The sequence below is a fragment of the Hemitrygon akajei genome, chromosome 1, assembly GCF_048418815.1.
Source record: "Hemitrygon akajei chromosome 1, sHemAka1.3, whole genome shotgun sequence".
Classification (NCBI taxonomy): domain Eukaryota; kingdom Metazoa; phylum Chordata; class Chondrichthyes; order Myliobatiformes; family Dasyatidae; genus Hemitrygon; species Hemitrygon akajei.
The window spans coordinates 50,470,298-50,486,094 of record NC_133124.1 but is presented as its reverse complement, the minus strand read 5'-3'; the positions used below and the strand labels follow the sequence as shown (position 1 = coordinate 50,486,094).

At 39.6% G+C, this 15,797-nt stretch overlaps 1 protein-coding gene across 3 annotated transcripts in view; it reads left to right on the top strand.

Annotated features, from left to right (window-relative positions):
- The window catches only part of spidr (scaffold protein involved in DNA repair), a 266,484-nt gene that overhangs the window by 17,318 nt on the left and 233,369 nt on the right, over positions 1–15,797 (top strand). For all 3 annotated transcript variants that reach the window (XM_073042799.1, XM_073042789.1, XM_073042809.1), the window contains exon 4: positions 8,139–8,348. In XM_073042799.1, the coding sequence (XP_072898900.1) occupies positions 8,139–8,348 (210 nt within the window). The remainder of the gene's footprint in view (positions 1–8,138; positions 8,349–15,797) is intronic.

Genomic DNA, 15,797 nt, shown 5'->3' with positions numbered 1-15,797 from the left:
AGTTTATAATTTGGTTAACCCTTTCTATACCAAAGGGTTGACTTTAGAAGCATGGCTCAAACCATTAACTTTGTGTCTTGGAATACTAATGGTTTAAACCATCCGATTAAACAAAAGAAGATTTTCAAAGTATTCCAAAGACCTAATGCTCATATCATTTTTGTACAAGAAACTCATGTGAGGAAGGAGGACAAATATCGCTTTTTTAGGTCTTGGCGGGGTCAACAATATCATTCGAATTCGAATGCCAAAGTTAAGGGAGTTTCAATTTTTATTGACTCCTCTATTGCATTTGTTCAACATGATATCCTTTCGGATCCGAATGGTAGATTTTTGTTAATTACGGGTTTACTCTGTAATAAAAAGGTTGCTATGGTTAATGTTTATGCTCCAAATGTGGATTGTCCTGATTTTTTTAAGTCCTTATTTACTTCTTTACCTAATTTAAATGAATATAAGTTAATAATGGGTGGTGACTTTAATTGTTGTTTAAATCCTTTGATGGACAAATCTATATCTATTCAGACTTTACCCAATAAGTCAGCCACTTGTATTAACTCCTTTTTGACTGATAATGGAGTTTTTGATATTTGGAGATTTCGCCATCCTAATGACAAAGAGTTTTCTTTTTTCTCACATGTTTATCATTCCTATTCGAGAATTGATTATTTTTTTATTGACTCTTGTTTTATTCCATCGGTAATTGGTTGTAATTATGATATTATAGCTATTTCTGACCATGCTCCATTAAAACTTTCTATTAATTTTACGGATACAGCTTCAAGTGCTAGACAATGGCGATTTGACTCTATCTTATTGCAAGATCCGGACTTTATTAAATTTATGAAGGAGTAGATCGATTTCTTCTTTTCAACTAATTCCACGGAAGATATCTCTTGCGGAACACTTTGGGACACTTTTAAAGCGTATATACGTGGACAGATTATCTCTTACTCTGTTGGTCTGAGAAAACGCATTAAGAAGGAAACTCTTTTATTGGTTGATAAAATTAAAGAGATTGACAAGAAATATTCGACCACTCCTAGTAGGGAGCTTTACAAACAAAGGGTTGAACTTCAAATGGAACATAGTTTATTACTTACATCTCCGATTGAAAATCAATTAATGAAAACCAGATCTGATTTCTATATACATAGTGATAAATCGGGAAAACTGTTAGCTAGTCAGCTGAAGAATGTTTGGGTTAAACGTCAAATCACTAAGATTCGTCAGCAGAATGGGGTTTGACAGTTAACCATGAAGAGATAAATAAGTCCTTTCAAGACTTTTATACCTCCCTGTATCAATCTGAATTCCCTCAGGATCATAATACCATGTGTGATTTTCTTGGGAAATTGAATTTTCCAAAATTATCATCCGATGATCTTTCAGTATTAGATACTCCGATCACGGATGCGGAAATTAAAGGGGTTATTTCCTCAATGAATTCTGGGAAAGCACCAGGTCCAGATGGGTATACAGTAGAATTTTTAAAATGTTTTTCTGCTGCTCTCTCTCCTTGGTTATGCAAGGTTTTTGAAGAAGCAATTAGATTGGGGAATTTGCCACAATCTTTTTATAGAGCTTCCATTTCCTTAATACTGAAGAAAGATAAAGACCCTACTGACTGTGCATCTTATAGACCAATATCTCTATTGAATGTGGACTCCAAGATTTTTTCCAAGTTACTGGCTTCCAGGCTGGAGAAGGTATTACCCCAAATTATTTCGGAGGATCAAACCGGTTTTATTAAAAATCGCTATTCTTTTTTCAATGTTAGGAGATTACTGAATATTGTTTATACTCCTTCACATAGCACTTCAGAATGTGTTATTTCATTAGATGCGGAGAAAGCATTTGATAGAGTTGAATGGCCTTACTTATTTTATGTGCTGGAGAAGTTTAATTTTAGTCCGACCTTTATTTCTTGGATTAAACTGATTTATCACACTCCAGTAGCCTCGGTGTTTACTAAAAATCAAAGATCTCCCTTCTTTCGTTTATTTCGGGGCACTAGACAAGGTTGTCCTCTTAGCCCATTAGTATTTAACATTGCTTTAGAACCTTTGGCAATTGCCATCAGAGAATCACAGGATATTTTGGGTATTAATCGTGGAACAGATATTCATAAGGTATCTTTGTACGCAGATGATTTATTATTATTCATTTCTAACCCTGAGAAATCTATTCCAGCAATTTTATCATTGTTGGCTCAATTTAGTGAGTTTTCTGGGTATAAGTTAAATCTTAATAAGAGTGAATTGTTTCCTTTGAATAGACAGGTCCCAAGCTATGGTAATTTACCTTTTAAATTAGTTAATGACTCTTTTATTTACTTAGGGATTAAAATCACAAAAAACCATAAAGAATTATTTAGGTTTAATTTTCTACCCTTAGTTGATCAGATTAAAGGCTTGTTTACTAAGTGGTCACCATTATCTTTATCTCTGATAGGTAGGATTAATGCTATTAAGATGGTTATTTTACCTAAGTTTTTATATATTTTTCAAGCGGTACCAATTTTTATTCCGAAATCCTTTTTTACTAATGTTGATTCAAAAATTTCCTCATATATATGGCAGAATAAAAATCCCAGGTTAGGTAAAACATACTTACAGAAGACAAAGAAGGAAGGTGGGTTGGCATTACCCAATTTCAGATTTTATTATTGGGCAGTTAATATTAGATATTAGTTATGTTGGTTGAAAGAATGGGATGGTCCTTCTGGCCCTCATTGGGTGAGTTTGGAAATTAAATCGGTACCAGGTTATGCTCTGGGTTCTATTTTAGGGACTTCTCTCCCTTTTGCTCTTTCTAAATTGCCGAAACGAATTGACAACCCGATAGTTAAATATACCTTATGTATATGGTTTCAATTTCAGAAATTTTTCGGGTTGACTCAATTCGTTTTAAATATTCCTTTTGTATCTAATTGTTTTTTCCATCCCTCAATTATAGGTCAAGCTTTTTTGGCTTGGAAAACTAAGGGTTTATTAAGATTTTCTGATTTATTTTCAGACAATTGTTTTATGTCTTTTGAGCAATTATCTAATAAATATAATTTGCCTAGATTTCATTTTTTTAGATACTTACAGGTTAGGCATTTTTTAAGTACGGTACTTCTTACGTTTCCAAATTTTGTGTCTTCAGATATTTTGGAGAGTTTGTTTGAATTAAACCCTTTTCAAAAAGGGCTTATATCAAAACTTTATAATATAATTATGAAGATACGTTCAGTGCCCCTTGATAAGACCAAAAATGATTGGGAAAGAGAGCTTAATCTTATTATTCCTATTGAGAATTGGGATAGAATTCTTCAATTAGTTAATACATCATCTATATGTGCCAAACATTCATTAATACAATTTAAGGTTGTACATAGGGCCCATATGTCCAAGGATAAATTAGCTCATTTTTATTCTTATATAAACCCTATTTGTGACAGATGTCAATTGGAAATCGCGTCTTTAACTCATATGTTTTGGTCATGTCCGCTTTTGAAGAAATATTGGAAAGATATTTTTGATATTATTTCTGCGGTACTGAACATCGATTTACAACCCCATCCTATTACTGCAATTTTTGGTTTACCGATGATGGACTCACTTCATTTATCTCCTTCCGCCTGTCGAATGATTGCTTTTCTCACTTTGATGGCTAGAAGATCTATTTTGTTGAATTGGAAGGAAATTAATCCTCCCACTGTATTTCATTGGCTTTTTCAAACTATGTTATGTTTAAATTTAGAAAAAATTAGAAGTGGTGTATTCAATACTTCTATTAAATTTGAAAAGATATGGAGACCATTTATTCAATATTTTCATATGATGTAATACGACCCTGTTCCAAGCTTATTGGTTTTCTCAGCTTTAATCGTATTTATGTTGAGAGGATCGGAGTTGACGACATTGATGTTTATGTATTCTTGTGAGATATTATAAACAGCCCTTTTTTTTTCTCTTTTTTTAGTTTTTCTTTTTTTTTCTTTTTTTGCTTCCTTTTTTTCCCTTAGATATTAGATCAGTAGGTTAGTCAATTTTGCATATATTTTTTTTATTTTTTTATATTATATATTATGAAATATCTAGATTTACCTTGTTCATATATATACTATATGGTTCATGTTTCAGGAAAACTTATTTATACTGTATTCATTGCTTATGTATTCTTTCATGTGTAATGGGAATTTGTATGTTTGTTATCCCTTTATTAATATATCAATTGTATTTTGTTCATAATATTATTAATACTAATAAAAAGATTGAAAAAGATATTGTGGAGGAGATGTTGTTTACAATCGGAACTGTCTGGGGTTTGCAACTGAGGAACTCAAGGATCCAATTGCACAAGGAGATATTGAGGTTAAAGTCTCGAAGCTTATTGCTTCTGAGGCAGGGTTGATCACCAAATTTTCAAAACACTAATTGCTACTGAACAATAGTTGTTGAGGCAGGTTACCACGTTCTTCCTAGGGTCTGGTATAATTGAACCCTAAGACTGCTGAAGTGAAAGGCTAAAGATCACAGTGAACACTCCAGTCATTTGATCAGCACAGGTCTTTAGTACTGGCCTGTATCCCAACTGGGCCGATGCTTTTTTGTGGGCACGTTCTCCTGAAGGCTGCTTGCACGTCAGCCTCAGAGACTGAAGTCACAGGTCATCACTGGCTGCGTGAGTTTGTGTTGGTTCCACCATGTTTTGATGGTCAATCAAGTATAGTTGGCATTGATTGAGATCTGAAAGCGAAGTTCTGTTGATACCACTGTCACTTGATTTAACTTTACAAGAGGTGATAGTTTTAAAGCCCTACTGCAGCTGTTGAGCATCCTTCATTGATTCAAATTTAGTCTGGAATTGCCACCTTGCCCGTGAGATGGCTTTCTGGAAATCATTCCCAGACCTCGTGTAACTTGGTCACTCGACCTGAATGCCTCTAATCCGGCCCTCAGCAAGTTGTGGATCTCATGGTTCATCCAGGGCTTCTGGTTGGGGAAGACTCCAAATTATTTTGTGGGGACACACTCATCTACAACTGTTTTAATTAAGTTTGTGCCGACCATGATGTATTCATTCAGATCCACAGACGAGATTTTGAACACGGCCCAGTCCACCGACTCAAAGCAATCCAGAGCCGCTCCTCTGGTTCCCACAACCACGTGTCTGTTGTCCTAATCTCTGGCGATTTGCTCTTCAGTCTCTGCCTGTATGCAGATAGAGAAGGTCAACCAAGTGATCAGATTTACCAAAATGTGGTCTAACAATGAAACAGTAGGCACTTCTGATCTTAAAATAACAATCATTTAATATGTTGGAACCTCTGGTGCTGCAGGTTATATGCTGATGGTAATTGGGCAGGGTTTTCTTCAAATAATCCTGGTTGAAGTCCATGACTATGATTTGAAATGTGTCAGGATGGACTGTTTCTTGTTTCGAGACGGCATCATGCAGCATCTCAAGCGCTTGATTATCAGTGGCTGCTGGTAGTATGTAAACTGCAGTAAGGATTATGGTGAAGAGCTCCCCAGGTAAATAGAACAGACAACATTTGACTGTTACGTGTTCAAGGTCGGGGGAACAAACCCACCGCATTAGAGGACCACCGCATTAGTTCAACAAACCCACCGCATTAGAGGACCACCAAGACTTTATCATGAAACACACAGCTGTACCTTTTGCCTTTTCCAAATCAGCAGTATGGTCCATTCTGTGAACTTAGAAGCCTTCAGCTCTGATTGCTGTAATGACGTGCTGGGAGAAAGCCACATCTTGTTCAAACACAGAACACAACAATCTTTCATTTCCCTCCGATTCTGCAATCTTGCCTGCAGGTTGATAAATTAAAAGAGAATGGGGATTATCCGAGCAAGAATATATTTTTGAAGAAAATGAATATTAATACAGTGGCTTGCAAAAGTTTGGGCACCCCGGTCAAAATTTCTGTTACTGTGAATAGTTAAGTGAGTAGAAGATGAACTGATCTCCAAAAGTCATAAAGTTAAAGATGAAACATTCCTTTTAACATTTGAAGCAAGATTAGTGTATTATTTTTGTTTTGTACAATTTTAGAGTGGATAAAAAGGAAAGGAGCACTATGCAAAAGTTTGGGCACCCGAAGAGATTTGAGCTCTCAGATAACTTTTACCAAGGTGTCAGACCTTAATTAGCTTGTTCGGGCTATGCCTTGTTTACAATCATCGTTAAGAAAGACCAACTGATGCAAATTTCAAAACTTTATAAATACCCTGACTCCTCAAACCTTGTCCTAACAATCAGCAGCCATTGGCTCCTCTAAGCAGCTGCCTAGCACTCTGAAAATTAAATTAAATGATGCCCACAAAGCAGGAGAAGGCTATAAGAAGATAGCAAAGTGTTTTCAGGTAGCTGTTTCCTCAGTTTGGAATGTAATTAAGAAATGGCAATTAACAGGAACGGTGGAGGTCAAGTTAAGGTCTGGAAGACCAAGAAAACCTTCTGAGAGAACTGCTCGTAGGATTGCTGGAAAGGCAAATCAAAATCCCCGTTTGATTGCAAAAGACCTTCAGGAAGATTTAGCAGACTCTGGAGTGGTGGTGCACTGTTCTACTGTGCAGTGACACCTACACAAATATAACCTTCGTGGAAGAGTCATCAGAAGAAAACCTTTTCTGCGTCCTCACCACAAAATTCAGCATCAGAAGTTTGCAAAGGAACGTCTAAACAAGCCTGATGCATTTTGGAAACAAGTCCTGTGGACTGATGAAGTTAAAATAGAACTTCTTGGCCTCAATGAGCAAAGGTACGTTTGGAGAAAAAAGGGTGCAGAATTTCATGAAAAGAACTCCTCTCCAACTGTCAAGCATGGGTGGGGGGGGGGGGGAACCGATCATGCTTTGGGTTTGTGTTGCATCCAGTGGCACGGGGAACATTTCACTGGTAGAGGGAAGAATGAATTCAATTAAACACCAGCAAATTCTGGAAGCAAACATTACACCGTCTGTAAAAAAAGCTGAAGATGAAAAGAGGATAGTTTCTACAACAAGATATTGATACTAAACACACTTCAAAATCCACAATGGATTACCTCGAGGTGCAAGCTGAAAGTTTTACCATGGCCTTCATAGTCCTCCGACCTAAACATCATCAAAAATCTGTGGATAGACCTCAAAAGAACAGTGCATGCGAGATGGCCCAAGAATCTCACAGAACTAGAAGCCTTTTGCAAGGAAGAATGGATGAAAATCCCCCAAACAAGAATTGAAAGACTCTTAGCTGGCTACAGAAAGCATTTGCAAACTGTGATACTTGCCAAAGGGGGTGTTACTAAGTACTGACCATGCGCGGTGCCCAAACATTTGCTTCGGGCCCTTTTCCTTTTTTGTTATTTTGAAACTGTAAAAGATGGAAATAAAAAAGTAATCTTGCTTAAAATATTAAAGAAATCTGTCATATTTAACTTTATGCCTTTTGGAAATCAGGTCATCTTTTACTCTCTTAGCTATTCACAGTAACAGAAATTTTGGCCAGGTGTGCCCAAACTTCTGCATGCCACTGTAACTACAAGTAATTTTATCCTTAAGGCACTGATCAGTTCGTATAAGTGCTGGCCATTAAAATTAGGGAAATGGGCAAAATGTAATGATTATCCTAATGAGTCAAATTTTCATCTATTATTATCATACGGAGGTTTTATACATGTCATCTTCCCACAGGAATGTTCTTAACAATTTGACAGCAATTAGAATGTAGGAATGAGAGAGGAATTTTAAGGAGATAGCTGCATGTTAGTGAGTCTACTAGAGAGAAATTCTGAAATGAACAAGAATATAGAGGACTATTAGGAAATTATGGGTTCCTAATGCAATTTTAAAACTTCTGTTTGTCAGATTGACTAATTTAATTATGTTCTAATCTTTGTCTTGAGCCAAGATTTCACAACCCGAGGTAGGGCATCAACATCCATCACTGATTTATGTTGAAAGGTCTTTTATTGTTAATGAAATGCAATATGAAAATGCAGTTTTATTCTTCGTGATGTATTTGCCTTTAGACATTAACTGTATTTTTAAATAATATGCCAATTAAATCTTCCATTACAGCTTTTGTGCATTGAATACAATCTACTAAATTTGTCTGTTTGGAACTTTTTTTATGCTTTATAGGTGCAACAAATATTAGCAGTCAGAACTTGGAGGAAACTGCAGAAATTCAATGGAGTTCCAGTGAGAGTGATTTGTCAGATGGAGAAGTAATGTCAAGTAATTCAAAAGTCAGAGAAAAAAGATCTGTTCGAAAAAGCCGAAGTTCAGACAACATCTACCAGAAATACATCCGTATGCTCAGTTCATTATCAAGCAGTCAGTCCAGTGAAGGCAAGTAGTTTTTCATCACTTACCCAGAAAATAGTGAAATTGCTAACTAGATTGAAGACCCTCATATTTTACTGAGATTTTGATTCTAAGGTGGAAATCTTTGGAGAGATATAATAGGAAGGTTTGATTGTGAAGATGAGACACAGAAGAACTTGTGGTTTCTGCATTGGACTAAATTCTTAAATAGTATTGACAATATATAGGAGTCAGTTGTGCATTGACAAGCTATGTTGTACAGAATAAGAACTAAATGAGTGGTCCATCCAGAGACAGAGAAGCAGTTTCAGCGACAGGTTACTATCGATGCAATGCTCCTCAGACAGGATGAAGAGGTCAATACTCCCCAATGCCATTAGGCTTTACAATTCAACCGCCAGGACTTAAGAACTTTTTAAAAGCTATTATTAATGCTTTTTGAGATAGTGATTTAGATGCATATCATATTTTTTTACTGAGTTAAGTATTGTATGTAATTAGTTTTGCTACAACAAGTGTATGGGACATTGGAAAAAAAAAGTTGAATTTCCCCATGGGGATGAATAAAGTATCTATCTATCTATATCAGTTTGACTTTGGCATGCATCAGGCATTCTGTTGAAGCATTAAAATAATCTTTTCTGTGGGATAGTTGTTTGATTGTTTACATATGTTAACTTAAGAGTTTTTATATCATTTGTTATCCATGGACTTGCATTGAAGTTTTTTGATGTTACATTGCACACTGATATTAAGATGAATCAGAATCAGGTTTATTATCACCGGCATGGGACGTGAAATATGTTAACTTAGCAGCAGCAGTTCAATGCAATACATAATCTAGCAGAGAGAAAAAAAAATAAGTAAAATAAAACATAATAATAAATAAACAAGTAAATAAATCAATTACATATATTGAATAGATTTTAAAAACATGCAAAAACAGTCATACTGTATATTTTTTTAAAAAGTGAGCTAGTGTCCAAAGCTTCAATGTCCATTTAGGAATCGGATGGCTGAGGGGAAGAAGCTCTTCCTGAATCACTGAGTGTGTGCCTTCAGGCTTCTGTACCTCCTACCTGATGGTAATAGTGAGAAAAGGGCATGCCCTGGGTGCTGGAGGTCCTCAATAATGGATGCTGCCTTTCTGAGACACCACTCCTTGAAGATGTCCTGGATACTTTGTAGGCTAGTGCCCAAGATGGAGCTGACTAGATTTATAACCTTCTGCAGCTTCTTTTGGTCCTGTGCAGTAGCCCCTCCAAACCAGACAGTGATGCAGCCTGTCAGAATGCTCTCCATGGTACAACTATAGAAGTCTTTGAGTGTATTTGTTGACATGCCAAATCACTTCAAACTCCTAATAAAGTATAGCCGCTGTCTTGGCTTCTTTAAAACTATATCGATATGTTGGGACCAGGTTAGATTGTCAGAGATCTTGACACCGAGGAACTTGAAGCTACTCACTCTCTCCACTTTTGATCCCTCTATGAGGATTGGTATGTGCTCCTTCGCCTTACCCTTCCTGAAGTCCACAATCAGCTCTTTTGTCTTAATGACGTTGAGTACCAGATTGTTGCTGTGGCACCATTTCACTAGTTGGCATATTTTACTCCTGTACACACTCTCATCACCATCTGAGATTCTACCAACAATGGTTGTATCGTCAGCAAATTTATAGATGGTTTTTGAGCTATGCCTAGCCACACAGTCATGTGTATATAGAGAGTAGAGGAGTGGGCTAAGCACACACCCTTAAGGGGCGCTAGTGTTGATTGTTAGCGAGGAGGAAATGTTATCACCAATCCGCACAGACTGTGGTCTACCGTTTAGGAAGTCGAGGATCCAATTGCAGAGGGAGGTACGGAGGTTCAAGTTGTGCAACTTCTCAGTCAGGATTGTAGGAATGATGGTACTCAATGCTGAGCTATAGTCGATGAACAGCATCCTGACGTAGGTGTTTGTGTTGTCTAGGTGGTCTAAAACCATGTGGAGAGCCATTGAGATTACGTCTGCCATTGACCTATTGTGGCAATAGGCAAATTACAATGGGTCCAGGTCCTTGCTGAGGCAGGAGTTCAATCTAGTCATAACCAACCTCTCAAAGCACACTGTTGATGTGAGTGCTACCAGGCAATAGTCATTAAGGCAGCCCACATTATTCTTCTCAGGCACTGGTATAATTGTTGCCTTTTTGAAGCAAGTGGGAACTTCTGCCCGTAGCAGTTAGAGGTTGAAAATGTCCTTGAATACTCCTGCTAGTTGGTTGGCACAAGTTTTCAGACAAAGCCAAGTAGGTAGACAAGGCCAATAAGTAAGGTATCAAACTGAGATATTGTTTTAATCTTTTAAATTGTAAATATGAAGACATAATAGTTGTAAAGTTGAGAGAGATCTGGCTAATTTTTCATGTCTGACACCTAATAGATAAGATTGATTGATTAATTGAATTGAAGTGAAAAAATGATCATCAAGTTTTGTTAGATTTAAAAGGATATACTCACTTCAGCAGTGTAAGTTACGTTTTTGACTTGTGTATAAATCATGGGAGAGACTGTAGGTCAGTTATCTATGAATATAAGGCATTTTAAGAGGAATGTAAGATACAGATGCTTGATGTATGTTAGGTACTTGTACAGTGTATGTTCTATTTAGGGTCACTGGATAAGTGGTGGGAACTAAGTGACATACTCCTATTTCAAGTAGTCTTGTTGACTGGAATATGTTGGGCTGGAATGTACCAAATTCTGACAGAGCAGCAGGGACACTTCATTCTGCTGACAATTAGGGAACACTGAGGCAATGGAGTTGTGGGGGGGGGGGGGTAGCTGGAAATATGCTGGAGTTTTCTGAGAGAGGATGTGAAGTTCTTTTTTGGCTTTTGGCTTGTGAAATGAAGGTGGTGTTCAACAGTGGGGAGTGACACAGATCGAGGGGTGAGGGGCATCTTCCAGAAAGTGAGCAGCAGGTAGGTATGGAGTGTGGGCTAGCGGTGAGACAAATGAAGAGAGGAAAATGTGTGAATAAAAAGGCAAAGGAAGTAGGAAATGACGCTTTCCCTCTCATGGTGAGTGAAGAGAGAGCCTGTCAGTGGTGGTGGGGGGAATAGACCAGTGCAAGGTGGACAGATCAGGGAAAGTTGAGGGAAGGGGCACAGTTACAGAGACTGGATTACAAAGTTACCGAGGTTGTGAGAAAGGCTCATTTGAGGACAGGATTATTTACGGTTCTGTTGTATGTATTAGTTCTGTGCAGCAAGGTCAGATTTTGGACCATGCTGTGTTAAGGCCATTTGTTTGCCTGCATAAAGGGTACCCCATGTTATTAAAAATTAATATATCGATCATGATTTCGTATACCTCTATTATATTGCCTCTCAATCTCTATGCAGGTTTCCCCTGCTATCCGAAAGTAGAGCGTTCCTATGAAACCTTTCGTAAGCTGAAATGGCATGAAGCGAAGAAGCAATTACCATTAATTTATATGGGAAAATTTTTTGAGCGTTCCCAGACCCAAAAAATAACCTACCAAATCAAAGCAAATAGCACATAAAGCCTAAAACAACACTAACGTAGTAAAAGCAGGAATGTTATGATAGCTACACTGCCTATATAAAGTAGAAATAATGTATCTACAACAACAGACACAAAATGCTGGTGGAACACAGCAGGCCAGGTAGCATCTATAGGGAGAAACGCTATCGACGTTTCGGGCCGAGACCCTTTGTCAGGACTAACCGAAAGGAAAGATAGTAAGAGATTTGAAAGTAGTGGGGGGAGGGGGAAATGCTAAATGATAGGAGAAGACCGGAGGGGGTGGGATGAAGCTAAAAGCTGGAAAGGTGATTGGCGAAAGTGATATAGAGCTGGAGAAGGGAAAGGATCATGGGACAGGAGGCCTCAGGAGAAATAAAGGGGGAGGGGGAGCACCAGAGGGAGATGGAGAACAGGCAAACAACTAAATATGTCAGGGATGGGGTAAGAAGGGGAGGAGGGGCATTAACGGAAGTTAGAGAAGTCAATGTTCATGCCATCAGGTTGGAGGCTACCCAGCCGATATACAAGGTGTTGTTCCTCCAACCTGAGTTTGGGTTCATTTTGACAGTAGAGGAGGCCATGGATAGACATATCAGAATGGGAATGGGACGTGGAATTAAAATGTGTGGCCACTGGGAGATCCTGCTTTTTCTGGCGGACCGAGCGTAGGTGTTCAGCGAAACGGTCTCCCAGTCTGCGTCGGGTCTCACCAATATATAAAAGGCCATACCGGGAGCACCGGACGCAGTATACCACACCAGCCGACTCACAGGTGAAGTGTCGCCTCACCTGGAAGGACTGTCTGGGGCCCTGAATGGTGGTGAGGGAGGAAGTGTAAGGGCAGGTGTAGCACTTGTTCCGTTTACAAGGATAAGTGCCAGGAGGGAGATCGGTGGGAAGGGATGGGGGGGACGAGTGGACAAGGGAGTCGCGTAGGGAGTGATGCCTGCGAAAAGCAGAAGGGGGGGGGAGGGAAAAATGTGTCTGGTAGTGGGATCCTGTTGGAGGTGGTGGAAGTTACGGAGAATTATACCTTGGATTTGGAGGCTGGTGGGGTGGTAGGTAAGGACAAGGGGAACCCTATCCCGAGTGGGGTGGCGGGTGGATGGGGTGAGGGCAGATGTGCGGGAAATGGGAGAGATGCGTTTGAGAGCAGAGTTGATGGTGGACGAAGGGAAGCCCCTTTGTTTAAAAAAGGAAGACATCTCCTTTGTCCTGGAATGAAAAGCCTCATCCTGAGAGCAGATGTGGTGGAGACGGAGGAATTGTGAGAAGGGGATGGCATTTTTGCAAGAGACAGGGTGGGAAGAGGAATAGTCCAGGTAGCTGTGAGAGTCTGTAGGCTTATGGTAGATATCAGTAGATAGGCCATCTCCAGAGATGGAGACAGAAAGATCAAGAAAGGGGAGGGAGGTGTCGGAAATGGACCAGGTAAATTTGAGGGCAGGGTGAAAGTTGGAGGCAAAGTTAATGAAGTCAACGAGCTCAGCATGCATGCAAGAGGCAGCACCAATGCAGTCGTCGATATAGCGAAGGAAAAGAGGGGGATGGATACCCGTATAGACTTGGAACATGGACTGTTCCACAAAGCCAACAAAAAGGCAGGCATAACTGGGACCCATACGGGTGCCCATGGCTACACCGTTGGTTTGGAGGAAGTGGGAGGAGCCAAAGGAGAAATTATTGAGAGTAAGAACTAATTCCGCTAGACGGAGGAGAGTGGTGGTAGTTTCACTTACCAGAATCAAGAAGATTTAGCCAAAACCAATTTGTAGAAAATCGGCATGTACACGCATGTGCACACACCTGCCCACGCAAGGCTTCACAGTCGTGGTAGTCTTTCTCTGGGTAAACACAAGTTTAAAGCGGGCGCCTTTTTTTGTAAAAGTGAAAATCCTCTTCAGATTTCTTTCGGTTAGTGAAAACAGGTACTAATGTAAGTCTTTCGTAGAAGTGAAATGGCGTAAAGCGAACTTCCATAAAGTGGGGGACACCTGTGTTCTAAAGGATACAGTCCTAGAACATAGAAATCTACGGCACACTACAGGCCCTTCGGCCCACAATGTTGTGCCAACCATGTAACCTACCGTAGATTCCGGATTATAAGCCGCTACTTTTTTCCCACATTTTGAACAGCTTTGAACTCTGCGGCCTTTAATCCAGAGCGGCTAATACATGGTTTTTTTTCATGCCGCCTCGTAAACATTTTGCCTTGTAACAGTAGACCAATAAAATTGATGAGTAGTTCACAGAGGTCCAATGAAATTGTACGATAAATCAAGCGCACTTTCACAATTAAATTATTGTAAATCAGTCATTTGTACTCACCCTCATCAACATGGAAAACACTCGAAGAAAAGCATTGTGCTGCCTTTATGGCAGTTACTTAGTTTATAATATTTTCGCTTAGTAATTCATTTGTTAGTTAAAGTTAGAAGTGTTTTAACTATATTTGTTTTCTGTACTACATCCCGGGATGCTATGACGTCACACCCGGTTTCGCCGCGTCTTGTGGGAAAAATACCGGTTTGCGATAAACGGGAAGGTGGGGGCATTACGCGAGCACATCAGACCCGAGCACATTAGCCGAGCTCATTAGACCCGATTAGACCCGATCGCGTTACGCGAGCTCATCAGACCCGAGCACATTAGCCGAGCTCATTAGACCCGATTAGACCCGATCGCGTTACGCGAGCTCATTAGACCCGATTAGACCCGATCGCGTTACGCGAGCTCATTAGACCCGAGCACATCAGACCCGAGCACATTAGCCGAGCTCATTAGACCCGAGTGAAAACGCTGCTTTTAAGTTAAAGGCGATCAATAACTTTTCCTGGTAGGCTGCAGTATATATATTTTTACCAGTCGCTAGGAGATATTGGAATGTTGTTCGTGCTGTTCAGTAAAAAAGTATATGCAACGTAATTTGTGTTACCGATACGTATGTATATTTAAAAGTAGCCGTATTACAGGCACGGTTTGAAAAAAAGCATTTGCAATATATATTTGTTTGTTACCATATGGATTTAATTAAAAGTTAAAAAATCCTCACGTGTAATATCTTTCTGTGTAAATATCTCATATTACAACGTGGGACACCTGCGGCCGAAAATCCGGTGCGGCCTAAAATCCGGTGCGGCCTGTACAAGTAAAAAATTGATTTTATTTCTAAAATTAGAGCCAGCGGCTTTTAATCAGGTGCGCTCTGTAGTCCGGAATCTACGGTACTCCAGAAACTGCCAAGAATTTCCCTACCGCATAGCCCTCTATTTTTCTAAGCTCCATGTACCTATCTAAGAGTCACTTAAAAGACCCCATTGTATCCGCCTCCACCACCTTTGCTGGCAGTGTATTCCATGCACTCATGACTCTCTGTGTGAAAAACCTAACTTCTGACATTCCCTTTGTACCTACTTCCAAGCACCTTAAAACTATGCCCCCTCAATTTAGTCGTTTCAACCCTGGGAAAGTGCCTCTGGCTATCCACACGATCTCAGTCCTCCTACAGGTAGTCCCCGAGTTACGACCGTCCGACTTAACGGACAACTCATACTTACGAACCGAGGAAGGAGAACGCTGTCCACTATTTTAAGTCAGATCCAGATGCCGTCCGCCATTTTAAGTCGGATCCTGACACCGTCTGCTATTTTAAGTTATTGCCGTTGACATTGTGTTGAGTGTTTAACTTTGTATTTGGCTTAAATTTTTCTTACTAAGATTCACCCTGACCACTCTCTCCCCCCCCCGTTCTGGTCGGCTGGTGGCGCAGTGAGATCAGCGCCGGGCTGGAGAATGGAGGTTTCCGAGTTCGATCCAGTGACAGACCGCTCCCGTGCCGGGTTGATGTTGATCCAGTGACTACCGTACCATCCGTGCTAGGTTGATGTTGAGCTCACAACTCGACCTCGTAAAAAAAAACACTGCCACCTCCAGTTTA